The 21950-nt window shown below is 43.9% G+C and overlaps 1 protein-coding gene across 1 annotated transcript in view; it reads left to right on the forward strand.

Annotated features, from left to right (window-relative positions):
* ANTXR1 (ANTXR cell adhesion molecule 1) overlaps window positions 1-21950 on the forward strand; it is a 111691-nt gene that overhangs the window by 21274 nt on the left and 68467 nt on the right. Inside the window, exons 9-12 of the mRNA XM_074852261.1 lie at window positions 7099-7159; window positions 10648-10746; window positions 21210-21279; window positions 21575-21653. Of these exons, the coding sequence (XP_074708362.1) occupies window positions 7099-7159; window positions 10648-10746; window positions 21210-21279; window positions 21575-21653 (309 nt within the window). The remainder of the gene's footprint in view (window positions 1-7098; window positions 7160-10647; window positions 10747-21209; window positions 21280-21574; window positions 21654-21950) is intronic.

A 21950-nucleotide genomic window follows, 5' to 3' on the forward strand; every position in this document is an offset into this window, starting at 1 on the left:
TTAGATTGATTCCCATGGCTACAAAGAAGGATGGGAAAGCCTTTTAAGGACACGTGTTTTGTTCATTTTTGTATAGGCTTTTTAGCTGATAAAACACAGATGAAATACACAACTTGAAGCTAGGGAGCGTAGGTTCACCAGGGGGGTCTCAGATTTCTGTGTTTCCAGTGGTTACACACTATTCTGACCATGTAGTACCAAGCAAAACTGTTCCCTCAGCGCAGGCTCAATTTTCCCTGGTGCTCTCGTGTGTAGATTGAATACAGCCCCTTGCTTATTGGTTTTCCTGGCACTGTCCAAGTGTGGGACTACTGCCTCAATTCTCTTGGACAGTCAGGTGTTGCAGGTCATTTAAGAAAGCAACAAAACAACAAAACTCCCTAGTTTGCTTCTCAGCCCTGCATTCCCTTTGCAGCTGTTTTTAATGAATTCCAGCAGCAGTTTTGACTCCCTTTCCAGTTACACTGAACAGAATGGGAAGACTTCAGCCTCCAGGAACCTAGTCAAGAACTGCTTCAGCTGACTGGTGCAAGATTTACCAGCCCTGGGAAGGAAGGTCACAAGGAGGTGTAATTGTACAGTAATGAATCTGTGACCTGATCACTTGCATTTGAGTGGAGTGATTGCAGTGGGTTGAGTAGAAACAAGATGTGTGAAAGAAATGGCAAGAAAGACATTAATTGCTCTGTAGAATAAGAAGAATCTGTAGATGCCTGTTCTAGATGGAAAATAAGCTCCTCCAATACTTCTTTTCTTGTCCTTGCAAAGTACCTCCGTCTTTGATCAAACAAACAAAGCATTTGAGTTCACAGGAAAGCATTTTAATGTTGAAAGGGCCATGAGATTTGGAACCTTCTTTCAATTCTCCTGTAAGAGTTGGTGTAGCAAAGATGCTCAGCCATGGGTAGAGGGCATTAGTTAGGTTACTAGCTGCTGCTTGATATAACAGGGGAAGGAAAGATAAAATTATGAGCCTAGGGGAGATTAGTGCTTGAAATCAATCTAGAGATGTGAAGACCTGGGTTTGTTCTGGTCTGCAGTGATTTGGTGTGAACTGCCCTGTATTCCTGCTGAGGCAGCCTGACTCTTCCCTCCTTCCCTTGTCTTGTGTTGGGTTCTCTGAGGGAGCTGCAGGAAGCCTCATGGAGCAGTTGTGATGTATAAGAAAAGAAGTAGTATGAACTACTTTGTGGGACTGTCTCCCATCTGTATAAATTGTGCAAATGATTCATCCTTTTAAGTTTAATTTCCTGTGTGCTCCTTTTAGATCATTTTGCAATGGTGTCCACCTACCCTCAGTATTTTTCAGGTCTTGCCTCAGCTCCTGGAATTTATATGGCAGTTCAATGTACTCCTTCACCTCAAGAAATTTTAGCTTGGAAATATACTGTCTCTGAATACTTCTGTTACACAAATGTTTTCTGGGACAAACTTCAATGCTGAATCTGTGTAGCAAGGTAACTTGTGAGAACTTGATGTGAGCTTCTAATACCTACACAGGGTGTAAACAAGGGTGGGGAGCCTGGGAGGAATACAGAGAAATTGTCTGAGCAGCCAGGGATCAGGTTAGGAAGGCCAAATCCCTGAGAGAATTAAATCAGGCTGAGGGCATCAAGGGCAAGAAGAAAAGGTTCTATAGGTACATCTGTGATAAAAGGAAGACTATGGAAAATGTGGGCCCTCTCTGGAAGGAAACAGGAGGTGTGGTTACCTGGGATATGGAGAAGGCTGAGGTACTCAATGACTTTTTGCCTCAGTCTTTACCAGCAAGGGCTCCAGCTGCTTGCACCGTCCAAGTCACAGAAGGCAAAGGTGGGTTCTGGGAGAATGAAGAACCACCCACTGTAGGAGAAGATCAGGTTCAAGACCATCTAAAGAACCTGGATGTGCACAAATCCATGGGACCTGATGAGGTGCATCTGCAAATCCTGAGGGAACTGGTGGATGAAGTGGCTCAGCCACTATCCATCATGTTTGAGAAGTCGTAGCAGTCCGGTGAAGTTCTTATTGACTGGAAAAGGGGAAACATAACCCCCATTTTTAAAAAGGGGGGAAAAGGAAGACCTGGAAAACTACAGATCAGTCAGTCTCACCTCTGTGCCCAGCAAGATCATGGAGCGGATCCTCTTGGAAACTCTGTTGGGGCACATGGAAGTGCTTGGTGACAGCCAACATGGCTTCACTAAGGGCAAATTGTGCCTGACGATTTTGATGGCTTTCTTATGACAGGATTACATCATCTACCTGGACTTGTGCAAAGCATTTGACACTGTCCCATAGGACATCCCTGTCTCTAAATTGGAGACATATGGGATTTGATGGATGGACCACTTGGTGGTCGCACTCAAAGAATTGCAGTCAGCAGCTCGATGCCCAAGTGTTGAGCAGTGACGAGTGGTGTCCTCAGGGGCTGGGGTTGGGACCGGTGCTGTTTAACATCTTTGTTGGGGACATGGACAGTGGGATCGAGGCACCCTCAGCAACTTCACTGACAACACCAAGCTGTGTGGTGCGGCCAATACGCTGGAGGGAAGGATCCATCCAGAGGGACCTGGACAGGCTGAAGAGGTGGGACGTGCAAACCTTGTGAAGTTCAGCAAGGCCAAGTGCAAGGTCCTGCCCACGGGTCGGGACAATCCCAAGCACAAACACAGGCTGGGTGATGAGTGGATTGAGAGAAGCCCCAAGGAGAAGGACTTGGGGGTGTTAGTGGATGCAAAACTGACTGTGAGTCAACAACATGCGCTCGCAGCCCAGAAAGCCAACAGTGTCCTGGGCAAGTGTGGCCAGCAGGTTGAGGGAGAAAATTCTCCCCCTCTGCTCTGCTCTCATCAGACCCCCCTGCAGTGCTGGGTCCAGCTCTGGGGGCACCAACATCAGAAGGACACGGACCCGCTCAAGCAGGGCCAGAGGAGGCCACGGAGATGCTCGGGGGGCTGGAGCACCCCCCTGTGAGGACAGGCTGAGAGAGTTGGGGGGGTTCAGTTGGAGAAGAGAAGGCTCCGGGGAGACCTTAGAGCGGCCTCCCAGGGCTTAAAGGGGCTACAGAAAAGGGGGGAGGGACTCTTGATCAGGGGGGTAGGGATAGGATGAGGGGCAATGGGTTTAAACTGGAAGAGGGGAGATTTAGATGAGATCTAAGGAAGAAATTCTTCCCTGTGAGGGTGGGGAGGCCCTGGCACAGGTTGCCCAGAGAAGCTGTGGCTGCCCCCTCCCTGGAAGGGTTCAAGGCCAGGTTGGACGGGGCTTTGGGCAACCTGGGCTAGTGGAAGGTGTCCCTGCCTGTGGCAGGGGGGTGGGACTGGATGGGCTTTAAGGTCCCTTCCAACCCAAACCAGTCTGTGATTCTGCAAAACGTGGTGATGCTTTTACGTACTCATCCAGAGCTCACTGTTTAAATTTCACTTGCAAATAGATAAACTGTATATTCCCTGGTGCAGGGAGAGACACTGAGACCCCATGAATGGGGGAGGGATGAGAGGATGAAGGTTACTTCCTTTGCTAGACACATCCTGAATGTGGAAAACCTGTAATGTACACGAAATTTCTAAGTCAGCTGTCTGCCATACTGCGAACATGTAGCCTGAGTTTACGTGTACACTGCCCAGGGGCAACAGGCTGGGCTCTTTAAGGAATGGAGCTCCAGAGGGCAGTTCAGAGCAGGAGCTTTACATAGATATTCTGAATCTGCCTTCTGTCAGAGCCAGGCTTTCTGCAGAGGCCAAAGAGAAAGTCAACAGCTCAAGCCTCCTGGCTTGGGTAGCAGGCTTACCCATCTAAAGCAGACGATATGAACCCCCAGTCTCAACCGTTAGAGTGTTTCTTTTTACTTTTAGTGGTGTATGCTCGTGCTTTCTACTTCTTTCTTCCCCCAAATGCATCTTTTAAAAGGACTTAAATATATTTCTTTTACTTAGCTCATGCAGATATTATTGAACAGGAAACACTTCATGAATAAATTACTGTTTTACAATTGGCAACAGACTTTGTTATTTAGTAATTCAACAGGGCTTGATAATGAGTACCTAGCCTCAGACTGTAGGTCATTCACACTAACACTGATTAGGCAGTAACCTTCTATTAAACTTCAGCATTCTATTTGCTAATTAGAATTCCCTAATTTGGTGAAAAAAAATTATAAGAAATTTGCAGCTGCTGTGGTGAAGTAATCTGTCTGAATGCTTGTGGACCAGAATACCAAATGGAAGCTTCCAGCAGCTGCAGAATTTCACTCCCCTTCTTCTCTTTATTTCTAAAAGGGCCCAGGTGACCTGCAGGGCCTCTCCTGGCTCTTGGCCTTTAGTGCCAAGCAAAAAAGCTGGCAAATTAGCCTGGCAAAAAGCTAAATTAGTCCCAGGTAGTGCTAAATTCAGTTCTGTCCTGTTAGAGATAAGGATGTGTTGCATTTTTTCATTTGGCATGTCAACATATATATTAGCAAGAGATCTTCCCAGGAGCTTGTGTGAAGCTCGAGCATAATTGGAGCCCCATAGAGTACAACAGGAGACTGATCTGGGAATCTGAGCTTGGTCATTAAGTGTGTGCTGCTAAAGACAATGGGATGCTTCCTCACCAAGCATGAGCACGTGCTTCAAATACTTTTCTGCATGGATGCCAAGGCAAGCTGGCTTGAGGCAGGCAGTTAGTTACCAAGTAAACCAGAACTGTTGTGGTTCTCCCTGTGAAAATAAGGCTGTGGAGTCAGTTCTGCCATGTACGCTCTTGGAGAGGTTTACAGGCACTCAGCTGGGAGATTGCATCACCACTCTTGCATGTTATTTTGCTTTCCTGGGGAGCCAGTCTGCAGTGAATGAAGTGCACCTACAGCCCACACAAGTCTGTGCATTCCTCGGGGAAATAAAAGAACAGATTTGATGAAATCTTCTACAATGAATATGTTGAAGTCCTTTTTGAATGTATTTTTATAATGAGGAAGGGACATAAAGGAATTATTTTGCAGTAGTTACTGCTGCCTGATTTTCACTTTGTTAGGGTGGGTACTTGGAGCATTGGAGACATTATTATTCTAAATCAAAATAAATATTGCAGTTGGCACTGTAAAAAGCCATTAAGGCCAGCTTTTTATAGTCATGTAAATGGATTGGACTGGAAGGGAGCTCTGCATCATCTAATTGAGACACCTGCTATTCCACACCCCCCCTGTCTGAGTTGGCTTACAGCATGAATGTTTGCAAATGACTGAACAGAAGTCATGAATTTCAATCTTAATCATGTAAGGTTTTACTTGATTTTTAAAAAAATGCAAGCACTGATTGTGTTTTTCATGCATTTGTTCTCCAACCCTACTTGTTCTCCAGCCTACTTCTATTTCACTTCATTGTTGAAAGGAAATGAGGAGAAGAATATTTAAATGTGTTTAAAATAGAAGAATATTTAATATTTAAATGTTTGGAGATACTGAGGGAGAGGGGAACAGAATCTAAGGGGGAATTGGGAAAAATGCAAAAAGATTCTCTTCTTAAAGGAGACATTTTTCAGTGGAAAGAAAAAATACTTGGAAAGATGTCAACTCTTAGTTTTGCTCATTAGCCTGGGCAGTCACTTTGGGAGAAAAATGTTGTATCTTCAGAGAAGCAGAACCTGGAATGAGTAAAGGGCAGGTAGCAGAGGACTGCCGGGGGATGGATGGATGGATGGATGGATGGATGGATACAGATAGATACTTTGGAAGAGTGTTCTTTTACAGTACTCTATTTTTTGTGTATTTTCCTTATTCTGTCTTTCTAATTCTTCTAGTGCTTCTCAGTTCTGTTCTCAACTGTTGCCTTTCTTTTTTTTTTCCACTTGACAGTTCCTGTATAACCTTGTTCCTGCAAATCTTCTTTCTCCTCACTTGTCAGGCTGCCAGCAGCTCAGACGGTCCTGGTTCCTTCAGTACCTTGGTACTCTTTCAGTCTCTACCAGCCCTACTTCTGAGTAACTCAAACTTTTGTTTAAAGGTTTTAAAAAAAAATCATGGCTCTGTACCTTTTGTAATTAGGTATTTGAGGCAGAGAGCCATGATTGTGGAGAAAAAAAAGATTATCTTTTTCTTACAGAATTTATTGTATTGGTTGCTGTTCTTTCCTTACAGATGTTTCAATTTAAAGTTGGGAAAATAATTTTCATGTTGGATTTGAGTCATGATGCTTGGCTGACATTTACTTGCCTCTTGGAGCTGACCTAAATTTTGATCAGTTACCTCGTCTAGGGGCTGCTCAGCCCAGTGCTGAACACCCACAGCTCTCGGTCACTGCTGCTGGTCTCACAGGGGCTCACGGGCACTGTCACAAGTTTGCTGACTGTGTGTAGTGAAGAATTTGAATTGGTCTTCAGAGACGGGGAAAGGCTGCTTCATGCAAATAACTACTTGAGCAGTTTTAGCACTATATGGGAATAAACAGTATCCAACTCTAGCATGGTCCTCGTGCCTTGCACGCAGTCTGCCAAGCCTGACGCTGAAGCGTTTGTGTAAATCACTGTCTACACGTAAAGTGGTTAAAGGCAGTGCCAACCCTTACAAAAGCATACTGCTGAATTTAAATTTGGTTTAAGAACAATACATCTTGATTTGAAATCACAGTGCAACTTTGAGGATGCTCTTGTAGATCAGATTAAAAACTTAAGAACTTGGAACCCCTATGCTGGGACTTGAGAAGTGCCTATATAGATATTCTTAGGATGCATGCAGAGATAAACAGCTTAGCTTAAACTTGCTACGTTTTATTTGGAGTTTTGGGCTCCAGAATAATTTTGGAGAGAGAGGTGTTCCTGCCTCGCTTAACCCTTCAGAGCACACCTGAGTTGTTACAGATCAGAGTCTGCACGACAACTTGTACCAGGGGCAAAGGCAGGTTTGTGCTGAGATATTGGAGAGCGCCAGCACTCGTTGCAATCGCTGGCTGTGGCAGAGCAGTGACACCTGCCTGGTTGGCTTGGAGTGAAAAGCCAAGATAGCATAATTGTGACATGAATGCAAAGTGCAATGTTGAGTTAAGCATTTACATGAGAACAAGTGCACTCTCTCATGCTTTCAGATTTGTGTTTCTATAGAAACCAGTCTGAGATACTTCATGATATTTTTCTTCTGTCTTTTAGATTTTGAAGAAATCCTGTATAGAAATTCTGGCAGCAGAGCCTTCCAGTATATGTGCAGGGGGTAAGTATAAATTGAGGCCCTAGTTGTTCATGTTGCCTAAAATACATCTTCCTGTCCATCGCTAACTGCTGGAGAGTACAAAAGGAACTAATTAACTGGACCTAATTTTTTTTGGTTTTTTGGTGAGTTTCTTTTCATCTTACAGTAGCTTGCTTATTTCCCATTTCTGCCAAATGATGTCAAATGGGATTTTCTTACAGAAAAGCCTTGAATTTGACAATTTTGCCTGTTTTTCAGTCAAACCAGTCTATCTTACTAAGACTGTGCCAAACTTAAAGTACCAAATCAGAAAATAAGACTTTGTGATTAGATTTAGAGTTTTGCAAATTCATCATCTTGGAGGACTGTTGAGGGAAGTGCTGCTTAAGAAACTAGCAAGAAAGATGCACTTTGATCTAAAGGCTTCTAATATTCTTTGAACATTTCTGAGGCATTTAGGGTTGATATAGTGACTAAGCACTAGAATTTAAGCATCATTCAGCTGACTTGTGTGACTCGTACTGTCCCCTCTTTGTGTGCTTGTTCTAATATGATTGTGGTGTGTACACTGTGGCTTTAAAGTCCTGGCAAGCACTTCTCTGTTCAGCAGAACCCAGCCTTTTTCAAAGAAAGCTTGAGAACCATTTTAGCCTCTTCCATCCACTTCCTGTGAATTCTTCACATTTTATGAAGTGTATCCTGTTTGTTGACTGTGTAGCAACTCATTAAGTAGAGAGGTTGGGAACAGAGCTGAAGTTTGTAGAGAAGGATGAGTCCCTCATAAGTTCTGCATCTTCGTTTTTCTTAAATCAGTAGTCCACATAAGAAAGCCAATTATCATTTCTTGTTTGTTTTCACTTCCAAAGCAGCTGCTTTAATCATCCTTCCGGTGTCTCCTGTTACTGGAGCAACTGCCTGTATACATAAACATGTACAGGTAGTCATAGTTTCCTAGCAGGTGCAGGACACCAGGCTAAATGCCCAATAAGTACCAGGCATCAGTTTTGCATTCTGTGCCTGCCATTACAGTAGTTTTGTTTTTTTGAAGCCAGGATGGCATAATTGACATGAATTAGAGTACTTAGCCAAAATGAGAAATATATGACTGGCATTTAAATAGTTTCTTTGTTAAAAGACCAGGGCTCTGTCTACCTTAACATGGTAGATGATCGTTGTCTTGACAGTGTCTGATATAGTGCAGGGATGTTCCATAAATGGAAAGGAAATGAAGTTGTGTGAATATTCAGACCCACTTTACACACTTACAGATTTTAAAATATATATATATTTACATACTTATACAAGTGCTAAACAGTGATGCTTATGTAACGTCATAAGCCAGAAAATTACTTATAACCACCATTTATAACCATCTTTAACACCTTCTAATGTACTTGCCAGTTGCTTATACACCTCATCACTCCCATTCATTGTGTCTTAATGAGAACGTAGGGGTAATGCACAGCTGTACCCCTCAGAACCAGCTGAGAGGCAATGTAGAGGGGTTTTATACAAACTGTTCACGTTAGAATTTGGCCAGTACCTCACAAGAGGAGCAATGTTAACCTTGAAAAATGACAACAGTTATTTAGACTCTCAAATCAAGGCCTCATCTCCAACTTTGGGCAAATACTCCATTGCACTCAAACTGCAGCTGATTCCATCACTTAGGACTTTGAGACTACTGAAAATGCCATTGAATATGAGCTTATGTGCATTAGTGTCTTTTTGAAATAAATTTTTGCAGTTATAGCTCTGATACTATGTGTTGTCTTGTTTCTCTGCACGTCCTTGAAGAGTGTAGCAGTTTTTGCCTTTTTTTTTTTTTTTTTTTTGAAGGAGAGAACATGAGGGCTCTGTGTGACCTGAGACCACTCTTGCACTGCAGGCTGGTCCCAGACACTTGAGTAATGAATTTCAGCAGCAACGCATCAGTCTAAAATGCCAGTTTCTTGATGATTTGGTCTTGCACCAGTACAGACATGCATACTGTATCTGTTCATTTCAGCCTCAAGCAGAGGCAGGATCCCTGACATCATTGATATGCTGTTCTTTGACTGTACTTGAACTCTCATTCCCCAGCAGTTGAGACTTCTGTGATTTCTCTTAAGTATTCATCAGCCCCCGCACTCCAGAACAGAGCTCTTCTCCCCCGTTCTTCCCAAATGCTCTTGGACAACACATAATGGGCTTGCAAGGCAGCTTCCCTGGCTAGATGTGGTGGGATGATTTGCAACTTGGCTGTAAATGAGTGGGACCTGGAAGAGAGCCCAGATTCCAGAGCAAATCTGCTTTTTTTGACAAGTACAGTGTGTGAGTCCTTAAGGGAGATGAAAGAAGATGGGGACTGTGAAGTGCAAGGCGAAAACTTTGAATCTGTGAAAACTAGGTTCCTTGTTGCTCCTGGGAATTTAAAAACCAGGGTGGTGTTTCTGATGCACTGTGATTACTCCTGCATTGTCTTGGATGGTGAAACATTTTCTGTTCAAACCACATTCACCAGTGGAACATCAGTGGGGATTATCCGAGTGCCTCTCCTAGACAGTAACAGGAATTGTGGGGGCTGTTTCCTTCGCCATGGGGACCTGCAGAGTTTGAGTTCCTATGTCTGCTGCCAGGGCTTTTCTGTGACTATGGCCCTGTTTCAAAATCTGAGTCTGAAAATGGTGCTTTCCTTGCAAGGCAATCTTAATGCTGGTGGCTGCAGGAAGTTCGCAAACCTTTCCCAGTACTAGGTTCAACTAAGACTTGTGAGGATGTGATCTCATTGCTCAGTCCTGCTTGTTCCAAAAAGGACTGCTCAGTTTAGTGCCCAGGTGTTGGTGACTGTCCTCGATGCTTTCTGCTTGCGCCGCAGCTTGTGGTGACTTTGTACAGTTGATCTGGAAGAATAGCAAAGAGTAAGACTTGGAGAAATGCCTCCAGACTCTGAGATCAGAGCCTTTGTCCAGAGACTAGAAAGCTGGTAAGTTGATGAAATCTGCTGTCATTGTATGGAAATGAGTCCAGCCAGGGGCTTGTGGTCATTGTAGGGGCTGGTAGGGCAGGACGTGACAAAACTCATGGTGCTGGTACAATTTTGCAGTTACCTAGGAAAGTAGCACTATCACTTCTCCAAGTTATCTGTCACTGGAAGGTTTTTTCTTTCCATGGAAAGTTACTCCTGCCTTTCTTCACCCAAAACTTTCTGCCATTTAAAATGGCAACCTGGCGAGGGGAAAGCTCAGTGCCTCTGAAAGCTTAATGTTTTCACTGCAGGTCAGTTAAAATGTCTCTTATGTATTGTTTTCTGTTTCTAAAAACTCAAGTTGAAATTGGGTGGGAAGAGAGTGGAAGTTCAATTTTTAACAATTTTTAAGCTTAAAAATTTAAATTGAACTTTAAAAAAATGTGAAACTGCAAATTTTCGCTCAAGAGGTCAAGTGAAAACTTTCAACACAGGTGCCTTGTCTAAATGACCATGCCTTGTCTCGCTACATTTCAATAACCTACCGTTTCTTTTGCTACAGAGTCGTTTCAGGTTGTCGTGAGAGGAAATGGATTTCGACACGCCCGTAATGTTGACAGAGTGCTCTGCAGTTTCAGGATCAATGACACAGTTACTCTCAGTAAGCTGTTTTGATCACTTTTTTTCTTTCTCCTGACTCTGCACTGGCAAGCATTTGCTTGCAAAACATTTTGGATCTTCAAATATGTTGAGTATGCAGGTAATAATTATGGGATGAGGAGCTATTACATTTGCAGAATATTATTTTTTTTTTAAGAGGAAAATTGCTGGTCGTTATTGTATGCTGCAACTTTGTCAGCAAGTATGCAAAGAGATAAGCTTGAGCAATGGTGGGGACAAGATATAGAAGACAAACTTGCCTGTAAAAAAGTATCTGTACGTGTCTTGCTGGGTTATGTATGTAGTGAGATCAGGTCTGTTTCTTTCTTCACCTATATTTTGTGGTACTTAGCAGGCCTGGTCATGCAGCTTAAACACTGGGGTTGGAAGCTGTATTGGAGCAGTGCCTAAGGCATTGCGGCGCTTCTGTGGACGCAGCTGGGAAAGATGTTTCCTCTACAGAGTTCACCAAGCAGAAGAACCAAAGTACGAGAAGCAAATTAGACCCCGAGTGTCTGGTCTTTTTGTGAAGTGTACTGAGAGCCCTTGAGCTGGAAGAACTAATGATCCCATTGTTCTCATCTGGCATGCCTGCAAACCCACATAGGAAACCAGATAGTATAACTCATAGCTAATACCACCAGTGACAGTAGAATTCATCTTTTCTAACATGGATTCTATTCCAAAGCTGCCTGATCATTTTGGAGGGGGTTCTGACCCTTTTAAGTATAAAATAAATGCATGAATTAGTTTCTTACATGTGGAAGTCTAATGGCTCGATGTTGGACTTGCTTGTGCTGGGAGCATCTGTGTAATTTGCTCTTTGGAGCAGGGGAACAGTTTGCGAGGGCTGTTTGCCTTGTGAGAAATGCCACTGAGCATTCAGGGCAGGTACAGGACAGTGAGTGGAACTTGTCCTGAACGGCTTTTGTACTGGTATGCTGGCCTCCTCTGTAGCAGGCAGGTTCTGGAATTGCCAACTCTTGTGTCAGTTAACAGAAAGCTTGGCTGGCTGTGGTTCATGTTTGCTTAATTCAGGTATGGTGAATGTTGGGGATGTGAAGAGCAGAAGCTGGAGAGCTAAGGAGCAGGTGGCATTGGAGGGAGGAGTAGGGAAGGAGAGGGATCTGAATAAAAGCACTGGAGTGGGAGCGATATGGTCAATCAACTGTTTTGGAGGCACCTTCATGCAGCCCAGAGATAAGTGCTGCAGATGTGCGAACAAGTGAGAGGTGGCTTTCAGAAAAAGAACAGCAGAGGCAGCCACAGATTCATGCTTTTCCTTTCAAGCCCCATAAAATTGGACCCAAACCTGACATGTGGCCAGAACTCCTTAAATCTGGATCATGGCTGCATTTAGGTGTTGAACCATGTTTGGTTTCTCCCCAGAGTTCAGATCCAAAGTTTTGTTTGGATCATATGTGTTATAGTGTCTCCTGTAGTTCTCTAGAGCTGGGCAGGAAACCTTCCTTCTCTCTCCACTGAGAAGGTTCCAGTGGAAATGAAATCGCTGTTGAAATATTTAGAAGTTTTCCTTTCATCAGAAGTCTGAAGCCATGTGGTGCAAACCCAAAAGTCTTTGTGTTTGCTGGAAGCTGACAGTTCGTAGCATTCTTAGTTTGCATGTCTGCTGCTTTTTTCAGTTAAAATGTGAATATCCCATATTAAACATCTAATTTGGGTGAAAACTTCCACTTTGCAGAGAGGCTACTTTCAGTTCAAGAGAAATGTTAGTGGAGGATTTTTCAAGCAGTCATATTTTATGCTCAGAAGTGCATGGACATGTATAATAGAAGTTATAGGGGTTACAAGACCACCACTCAGCATGACAGAAGGCCCTAAAGTTGCAAGATTTAGGAGTGCCCACATCCCTCTGCTGTAGCTCGGCCTGGCCTTGTTTTAAGTCCTGAAGATACCTCAGATCACATATCCCTTTGTGCAACTTGTGCCGCTGAAGATCTCTAAAGCAAGACTGACTGAGTCAACGTGTGCAGCATTTCAGTTTGAGGGCCACCAGGGATATGTGTGGGCGGGGATAAGAGGTAGGTTTGGTCCTTCCTTAGAGGAAGGACATCAATACTCGATTTCCCCAAATTGCTTTCCATTTCTTCTATACATTGCTTTCAAGAGCTGCAGCACAAAAGTCTTTGAGAGTGAGTTCTGAAGGCCTGAAAAACTTATCTGGGACTTAATTTGAATTTTTTATTAGGAACCTTAAAATAGATCTGTATCTTGAAGAGAAAAAGCATTGGAAGCAGCATATAAAATGAGTAAACTCTGCTAACCCTGGTTTACAGACAGGGGAACGGAAGTTGCCGTACTGAAGGTAGCTGCTCCAAGTGAGCTAATCACAGACAAGCATGCAAATGTGCTGACACCCAGACTAGTACTCTTTCTACTGGTTTAGGAGGCTCTTCAGAAGCTAAAGATTTGGTGCAGATCTCCTTTCTCTATCTTCATTCTTTTCTTCCTCCATATCCATACAACAATTGTCCTTCTTATGACCCCGTTTGCATTGTGAATCTGGGACAGGACTCTGGGCCTGAGTGGAAGGTTAAAAGTAGCTACTGTTCCTGCCAGGTTTGTGAGGTGGAGAAGTGACATTAATAGTAACCTTCTTTTCCCTCCCTTCCTTGATTTGCTGTCCTGCTTTTTCCTCTGGAGAAGACAACTTGCTCCCCTATCATTACCTTGAAAGTTACCTCTGTTATCTGAGGCTATGCTAACTGTGACCTGCCCCTGCATCCCAATTGCTTCTCAGCTCAGCTTCCTCGGAGCTGGCTGGCTCTGGAGCAAGGCATTCATTCCTGGAAAGATCCTAAAGTCTTCCCAGGGCTAAGAATGTCATCCATCGGCTTTCCACTATCCAGTGTGTCCTGTCTACAGAGACACAAAAACATCCAATGTTGCCAATGGGAGGAACTGTTTGCGAGGGTTACCTCACTCCCAAACACTGTGACCTGGTGTTGGTGGGGGTGAGGAGGAAGACTCCTTCCTCTCTTTTTGTATGCTGACTGCTTGTCTAGCTGAGTAATTTATTGTGGTGTCTGTCATAATAATTTCATAGTAGCTTTCAGGAAAGATCAGCTTATCTTAGTGCAACCTTGGTTTCAAGCTGTCATCCTGTGTCCACAAAATGACTGCGGAAAATAAGGATAAGAGCCAAAAATGTTTCCTGCCCTCTGACCTGATGTATTCCTTGTGTCCTGAATCGAGGTATAGGTGAAAGTGAGCTCGTTCTCCTTGGTGCTGCACCAAGCCTTCTCAGTTCGTTTTGCACAGCCCTAGATTGTTTGATGCAGTGACCTGGAAGCAAGAGGCCACAAACTCCATTTCTGAGTTCAAACTGTCCCCTGATTGAGGGAACTCAACAGTTGCTCACCAACATTCTCAAACTCAAGTCTTTCCTGGTGGGAACTGGCACAGCCCAGTTAAGTTGCTCTGTGTGAGAATGTATCTCAGCGTTCCGGTTCAGTGGATCCTGCAGCTCCGGCCTCTATTCTCAGTGGGCCTTTGTGGCACTTTGCTGCAAACAGCTTAACCTAAGAGTTAACCAAATGAGATTCTTATGGAAACCTTCTGGAGATTGGATAGCTCAGCTGGTTTTGTTTGCTTGAAACCTCTCAGCCTCTGATTGTATCAGGGAGGGAGGTATTTTTAAAGATAATACTAAGCCAACGGTTCCTGAAACCTTAAATTATCCCAGATGAGATGTAGACCAGCACAGCTAGGACTTGCTGAGGTTAAGGGCATGAGCTAATAGATTTTTATTTGGATTATTGGCAGAGAAAAGTGGCAGGTGAAGAGAGCATTGGCTCATAATGTTCATAGCTATGGGGTAAAAAAAAAGGAACATCTGTAGAAACCATGAAGAATATTTGGCTGAGCAGAACTGTAATCAGATGCATGTTCAACAGCAGGGTGTTTTCTGCCAGAAGCAGGACCTAGGAGAATTGATTTCAGACTGCACAGAGTTAAAAGTAATTATCCACTGCAGTGACTTATGACTGCTTTGTGGTGCTAAAATGTCTTTGTCTGCCCAGACTGTGCAGGATCCAGCAAAGATAGCTCTGGGCATAGAGGCAGCTCTGTCCTAGGCAATTTAAATCCGAAAGGAGAGATGAAAGATTGGTGAGGAAACCATGTGGCATGCACCACAGCAGAGCTGGGGCCAGATCTTTGGCATTCTAATAAATGCTCTGGATGCCTGGCCAAAACTGATCCTTTGCACAAACTAGCCTGATATTTTTGCTTCAGCACTGAGTACCAGAAGCAAGGGAGAATGAGGCAAATACAGTGGGAGCAGGACTTTGCCAGGTATCTACCAGTGGAGAATGAGCTGTATTCCAAAACTGCCCAACAAATGCCTTTAAAAATTGTCTTCTGTTTTCAAAGCCTAGCAGGTTGCTCCATTTTCTCCATCCTTCCTTTCTCCTGGCAGCACAGCACTTTTCTTGTGATACCTTCCTTAGTTTCTCAGCCTGGTCACCCTTAGCACAGAATGTTTTGCTTTGCAGTTCCACTCTAATCCCCAATTTCCCAGTTTGATCATGTCACTTTAACCCTCCACTGAATCTTTTATTTTCTTGTAGTAGCTTTTCCCTCTTTCCACTATGGCACTAGAGAATGTCCATCACTGTGCACAAACTCCATCAGGTGTTTTGGGGAGTCTGACCTTTATGAAGGACACAACATATGCCTTTAATTTCTCCTAGGTGAAAACATACACCAAGGTGAATTTGGCATCCGGTTTTGAAGGGTGGCCGAAGTCATTGCTCGACAAAGAATATGGGAACAGGAGAAATGATCAGAAATGATCATGCTTCCCTCAGATGCTCTCCTAGACTCCAACAAATTGCAGTGTAGGAACTTTTAAAACAGGATTCCTGTGCGTTTACCTCCAGCAGACTTCTCTGCAGCTGCCCAGGCTGAGTGTGGGGCAGACAGGAAACTTGGGCTGAGGGAGGAGGAGAATCTCTGTGCAATGTGGAGTGCTTTACCCAGCTCGCTTATTTATACTGAATGCTGCCGGGGGACCAGGACGGTGTCTCACTGTGACATTAGTATATATGTGTAAACAAGCATGATGGAGCTGATGGTAACAGCTCGGAGCCTGGAGTGAAGCTGTTGCAGTGCTGGATCAAGCCTCCTGCCTGGGAGCGACCCTGTTGTGGTGCAGCATGGGCTGCTCCCCTGAGCTGCCAGTTGTGAGCATGAGCAAATGAACAGCCTGGTGCTTTGCCAAGTTCTCTTAGTAGTCTTGGAGCTATATGTGCTTGTTGAGCAGAGTTGTATGCACAGCAGATGAACCCATCAGCGATTCCTTCCAGATCCCTTCTCTCCATCTAGAGATTGTTACGAATGTGATATCATTGTTCTGTGCTTATCTGTCTCTTTCCCCCATCCCCTAACTCTGCTCTGAATGGCTTTGGCATTCAAAGCTCATGTGTCCCTACACAAAGCAGAGCAATTATAGCATGATCTCAATGTGGTTTTCATTACAGCATTAACAAAACATTTCTTATTTATGGGTCTTTCTCGTAGGCAGTTTCTCTAGCTCAGAGAGTGTTCCAGTGTCTGTCTACATTCCTATCTCCCCACAAAATGGGTTTGAAATAAAAACTTTGCTTGTAGAGTTGTCACAAGAAGTGGCATAAGAGGAGTCAGCCAGGAGGAACAGAGATTGTGCCTTGGTAGGCAAGGTGCAGAGAATTAGGGAGGTATTTTGTCTCATCTGAGGTGACAAAGGGGCAATGGAAAGGCTCAGGGCTACTCATCTTGAGTGGGCTGAGGTACAGCGAACGGCCTTCTTCACACAGATGTTCCTGAGGGAGTCTGACGTGAAAGCAGCCACGCTCGCACCCCCAATTTGCCTGTACCGGTCTAACAGACCAGAGTCTTTGCTCCTGCAGAAACAGAAGACTAGGTCAAAGTATTTTCTGAGATGTACTTTAGTTGAACACAATCATAAATCATAAATACAGAAGGAAATTGTTAGTCTGTGATATATGGGAAGTTTGGCAAACAGCTTTTGCAGCCTTTTCTGGACTAAAATATGGCTGATATTGTGAGTCCAACAATCAGCACTTGCGATATTGTGGTGGCAATTCAAAAATGTGCTTTCTTAAACCCTTCTGTAAGGGATCTTTGCAGCCAGTTTTCAGTACAGCAGTTGGTGCTTGGATAAACCACTAACCAACGCAGAGGCTGTTAATTTTAGCTTGGTTACATGGCTAAAAGAAAGTACTACTATCTGTCTGGGTCACCTTCTTTGGATTCTTGTACCTCTCTTTTATTGAGGTTTGCTCTCCTGTGTTAAAACATCATGCATATATTGGGGCTTTTATTATTAAGGTTGGGAAGTACTCCAAGTCTTGACTTGCCAAAAGGTTACACCCTGCTAATGGCAAAAGAAACTATTCACTAATGCTGGGAATAATAGATTTTACAGGCTACAGATAGTTGTTAAAAGGTGCAGGAATGCTGGGTAGCAAATTACAGGAATTTGAGCAGTAGAAAGTACCTTGTTGAAAGGGCATCCACAGATCACAGATGTATTTGTGAGATGTTTGACCCTTCTTCATTTCTGCACACTGCTCTGAAAGGCTTTTGCCTCAGGACTGCCTAGGTTTAGTTGCCTGTGTGTGCTGTGTCCCGTGGGTTGTTTTTTTTTTTATACAGTGAGAACCTTATTTTGCTTGATGGAGTGATTAACGGTGTGCAGGTAAGGAGCAAATTGTGCCCATTACTGTGAGGCATTGCAATATTTCCTGAAGATGTCCAAGCTCTGCCCGTGGTTGTTGTCTGAGGTGCGATCAAGGCCTGGGCACGCTTTCTATAAAATTGGCAAAGGAGGCAAAGTGATTTCTTCAGGGTTACGCAGCCAGCTAGCGGCCGAGCAGAGAACAGAAATCACTTCCTGGGCAGCAAAGTCAGCGACATCGAGTCGAGTGCTCCGCCCGCCGCCTTCCACTGCTCTTCCACTAGTACTGTCAGCTGAGAGGGGTCCAAACCACAAAATTCAGATTTTGGCATGAGATCTAGAGTTTGGGAGCAATCAGGCCCATCTCTTACTGCACAGGAATACAGCGAGTTTTTTCTGCAGCAGACGAGAAAAGCGGCGTTCTTTCAAATGCATCCTGCAGATACAGATGCAATAGCAGATGAGAAGTGTTGTTTTGTTTGGTTTCCCTATGTAAGTTTTCCAGGAAGGAGTCAGATGGCTGGAGTTATGCAAACCAAATGGATCTTCTTTTGTTTAGAGCAAAGGAAAATAGTCGCTCATTTTTGTGGTGAAACACAAACATTCTCCAAACAAAATAATCTCTCCCTGTAGCCAGCCTGGCCAGCCATGAGTTCCCTCCTGGGACTCTGAGTCTGATAAACTTTCTAGAGAGGCATAGACTTTAATGCAAGTTGGAGGTGGGAAGGGAGAAAAAGGGAAATAAAAAGCTAATGAGACCTAACTAAAGGCCTTGCAAAATTAAGCCAGCTTTTGTTCTAGTGAACGCTGGCATGGACAATTCTTCGGCCTTTGCTGCCAGTGTTAGCAAAAGAGAAAACAAGACATCGGTCTTCATTCTCTTGGCATGTGTGTGCTGAGTCAATGTCTTAAATTTATGGGAGTTAATGACATCTTCATAAATCAGGGTGAGAACAGAACTGTAGGGCCAGATTTACCACCAGCGTGCATCTGCCTTGCTTGTGCAAAGCGGGAAATGCTGCTGGTTTGATTTGGTAACTCCATTGCAAAAGCGAGTGGCTGTGTATGGTGCAAGCTCATGGATCCAGCGCCTGTGCTGGGGGTGGCAGGAAGTCAGGGACGTGCATTGTATCACTATGCTGTGGGCTTTAAACACCTATTGTCTGTCTGCCTCTTTCGGGAGGAAGTAATCTTCTAGATAGTATGGGGCTAGCAAAGGGATACCCTGTGCTAAAAACACCTGCTCCTGATGTTTATCATAGTGGAAATGTTCATAGCTGTTCTTGCACTGAGGCTGTTGGAAAGCAGCAATAATATGGTACTTTCCAGGCCAACAGCAGGAGCAGGCATCTAGAGGGATCACGAAAGCTTGAAGACTGCTCTCAGTAGGTGAGCCATGATGCAGAAGCAAAGCCTGTTTGTGAAAACCATATCACTGGCTAAAATCTTTCACCTTCAGCTGTTTGTGTCAAACAGTCCTTAACTAAATAACTGCTGTGAGTCACTCAAAATTTGTGTGTATATGTAGGCATGGAATCTGCTGGAAGCTGGAAATATAAGGAAAACTTCAGGGAAGGTTACAACATTTCATTACCATTTCATTTTTTTTAATGGAGTGTAAAAAATAAACATTTCCTAACCTGCCTGAGGAAATAATCTTTTATATTGCTGCCAAAGCAAAGAAATACACCAGTATGAAATAGGGATTATAATGTGTGATAGGAATTACTAGAGCAATATTACTGCTTTCTAAAATTTTGTATTTGGTGGAAACCTCTCTTTTAGGAATGTCTGGGAAAGAATGCTTGACTTAGCGAATCCTGCTTCTGCATGAGGGATCAAACTCTTGCAGTCTGTATCTCTTATTTTTATGCATCATCTACTGCAGTAAAATGTGCTGTGTGACCCTGCATCTGAGTGAACCCTGCCGAGCCAAGAACGGGGCCAGGACCAGTAGTGCTCTACTGCTGTTGCCCTAATCGTGGTTCGACACCATCCACGTGAACAAATTTATCTCAGCAGCCAACTAGAGAATGAACAAGGCTCACAGCTGATGCAGAAATTAGAGACGGTTGCCACATTCTTTGGCTTGTGTCTCTTCATGGCTTTTCCTCTTTCCACTGGCACCTTAAACGGAATTGTAACTTGCACAACTTTCCTCAAAAACAAAAGACCAGACAGTCAGAATAGCTCAGCTCTTCATTAGATTGCTGAACGATTTGGTTAAACTTTTATCCTTGCTCCTTTCCGTTGCCTGTTGCTGTCGGTGAGGCACCGAACAGTGTAACCTGCTTCCCCAGTGCCAAGCCGAGCGCGTTGGCAGGTGTGGAGAGACTTCAGACGGTCAGAGACCAGGGTTGCTGGCTGTATCTCGATAGCAAAACAAGGTGGTGGCCAGTCGTACTCCTGTTTGAACGTGGCCCCATGGAATGAAGGTGTCTTCCACCCTGCAGTATATAGAGATAAGAATCATGATTTGGATTGAAGATGAGGTGTGAAACCTACAGGTTTGAGAGGCGAAGGGGAAGGAACCTGTCAGGAAAGGAGGGGCTTTCAAAAATGAAAATTTTAACTGGAAATTTTTAGGAAGCTGCTAATATTTGGTAGCATCTCTCATCTCGGGTCTATAAGCAGCTCTAGAGACCCTAGAGATGGTTATAAGTACAGCTGGTAGAAAGCTTTCTGATGCAGTGACGTGCTTCTGGAAAATGATGATTCAGCAGAATCAGCCACTTCTGTGGGAATGTGTGGTTTCCAGTCCAAAAAAACAAAAACCACCCAGCCTGCCTGCCTGATTTTCTGCCAATCTGCCCAATCTCTAGTCAACTGGCAAATGGGCTGGGAAGTTCCTCGGGATCCCCATCTGTCTGGTCACCAGAGAGATATTATAAAGTTCTGATTTACGTCTACAAAAAAGGAGTATTAGTTAATGTTCCTGTTTCCCAGGCAATTGCCTATTGGTAGTTTTTCTTACTCCACTTTTAAAACCATGGTATAATTCAGGTTGGGAGATTTAATTTAGGTTCAGACGAGTCTACCTTGAAGTGCAAAATTTTCCACACTTTTATTTTCTTAACTCAGCTATTTCCAATTCTGTGTAATCTGTTGCAACTCCATCTAGACTCCTGTATAGAGTGGCTGTGATAATTCACTCTGACCATTCAAAAAGTTTTGTATCTTCAGTTCTGTTGTGGCTCAGACCTGTGGCCTGATAGATTTCAACAGCATTGAGCAGCTGTAGGAATGGCGAAGGTGCTTGCTACAAGATGTGGGTGACAGGCTGTGCAGGGCTTCCGATTGCCCTGGGGCTTTCAGCTTTGCAGGGGCAGGTAGTCCTCAGCCCTTTTGTAGGAGCAGGGGCACAAAGGGCTCTGCGGAATCATGTTTCACAGTGAGAATGACAGAGCGCTGTGGCAGCCTGAAAACAAAGACAGTTTTCACGAGGGCTCTGCACAGAAATGAGGAAGAAAGGTCAGCTGCCACATTTCCCCATCTTTCTTGAGGGGTAAATGCGAGATGTTGAATTCTTTTTTCTCCTGTGGTGCAGGGTATCTGCTGTTACCTTGTATTTGCTCTAATTCCACAGGCTAAAAGCATGCCTACGGTTACCTCGGAACAACTGCTGTGCAATAGCTTTTTATCCCTCACATAATGTTTGATATTGTTTATGGATCAACAGTGAATAAAAGCATTATTTAAGCTTGGTCTTAAATGCCTGCATTACTGACCAGGTAATAAATCCCAGTATTTCTTTTTTCCAGACGAGAAGCCTTTTGTAGTGGAAGATACCTACTTACTCTGCCCCGCACCTGTACTACGAGAAGTTGGCATGTATGTTTTTTCTACATACTCAAATATTTACTTTGCCTGTGGGAAAATGAGTCTGTGTCATCTCACTATATTCTGTTGTTCTCAAATGCATCTATTTCTGACATTGTCTCTTGTGCTTGTTGGGTTAAGCAGCAGGTGTGTACTGGAGATCTCACAGGGGAGAGAGCACCAGCAGTGTGAATTAACCTGTACAAAAGGCTTTTCTGTGCATCGGGAGCCCAGGTCCCAGAGGATATTATCTAGTAGGGGACTGTGGACTAGCTGGCCTGACTTGTTTCTTGTTTCTTTTTTCCAGGGAAGCAGCTCTTCAAGTCAGTATGAACGATGGTCTGAGCTTCATCTCTAGCTCTGTCATCATCTCCAGCACACACTGTGTAAGTTCTGATTCATGCACCTAAAATGATTCAGTAGGATGGTGGTACTTAGCAACAGATGTTTGTTACACAGATATTAGGGCTTCCAAGCTGAGTAAGCCTGGTGTGCAAAGGACCTGTTTCCCTCTTTTAAAGATGAGCTCGTGAGTGTGGTAATATGACATTTTGTGTATCGTGCCATAATGTGGCAAAGCTCTTGAGCCTTCAGTGAACACCTCAAACTCCTTATCTGCTGTAGGATGCAGACCAGAACAGGACTAGGGGCCAGTGGTCTCTATCTGCTTGTCTGCTGCACAG

This window comes from Strix uralensis, chromosome 28 (assembly GCF_047716275.1).
Source record: "Strix uralensis isolate ZFMK-TIS-50842 chromosome 28, bStrUra1, whole genome shotgun sequence".
Lineage (NCBI taxonomy): Eukaryota > Metazoa > Chordata > Aves > Strigiformes > Strigidae > Strix > Strix uralensis.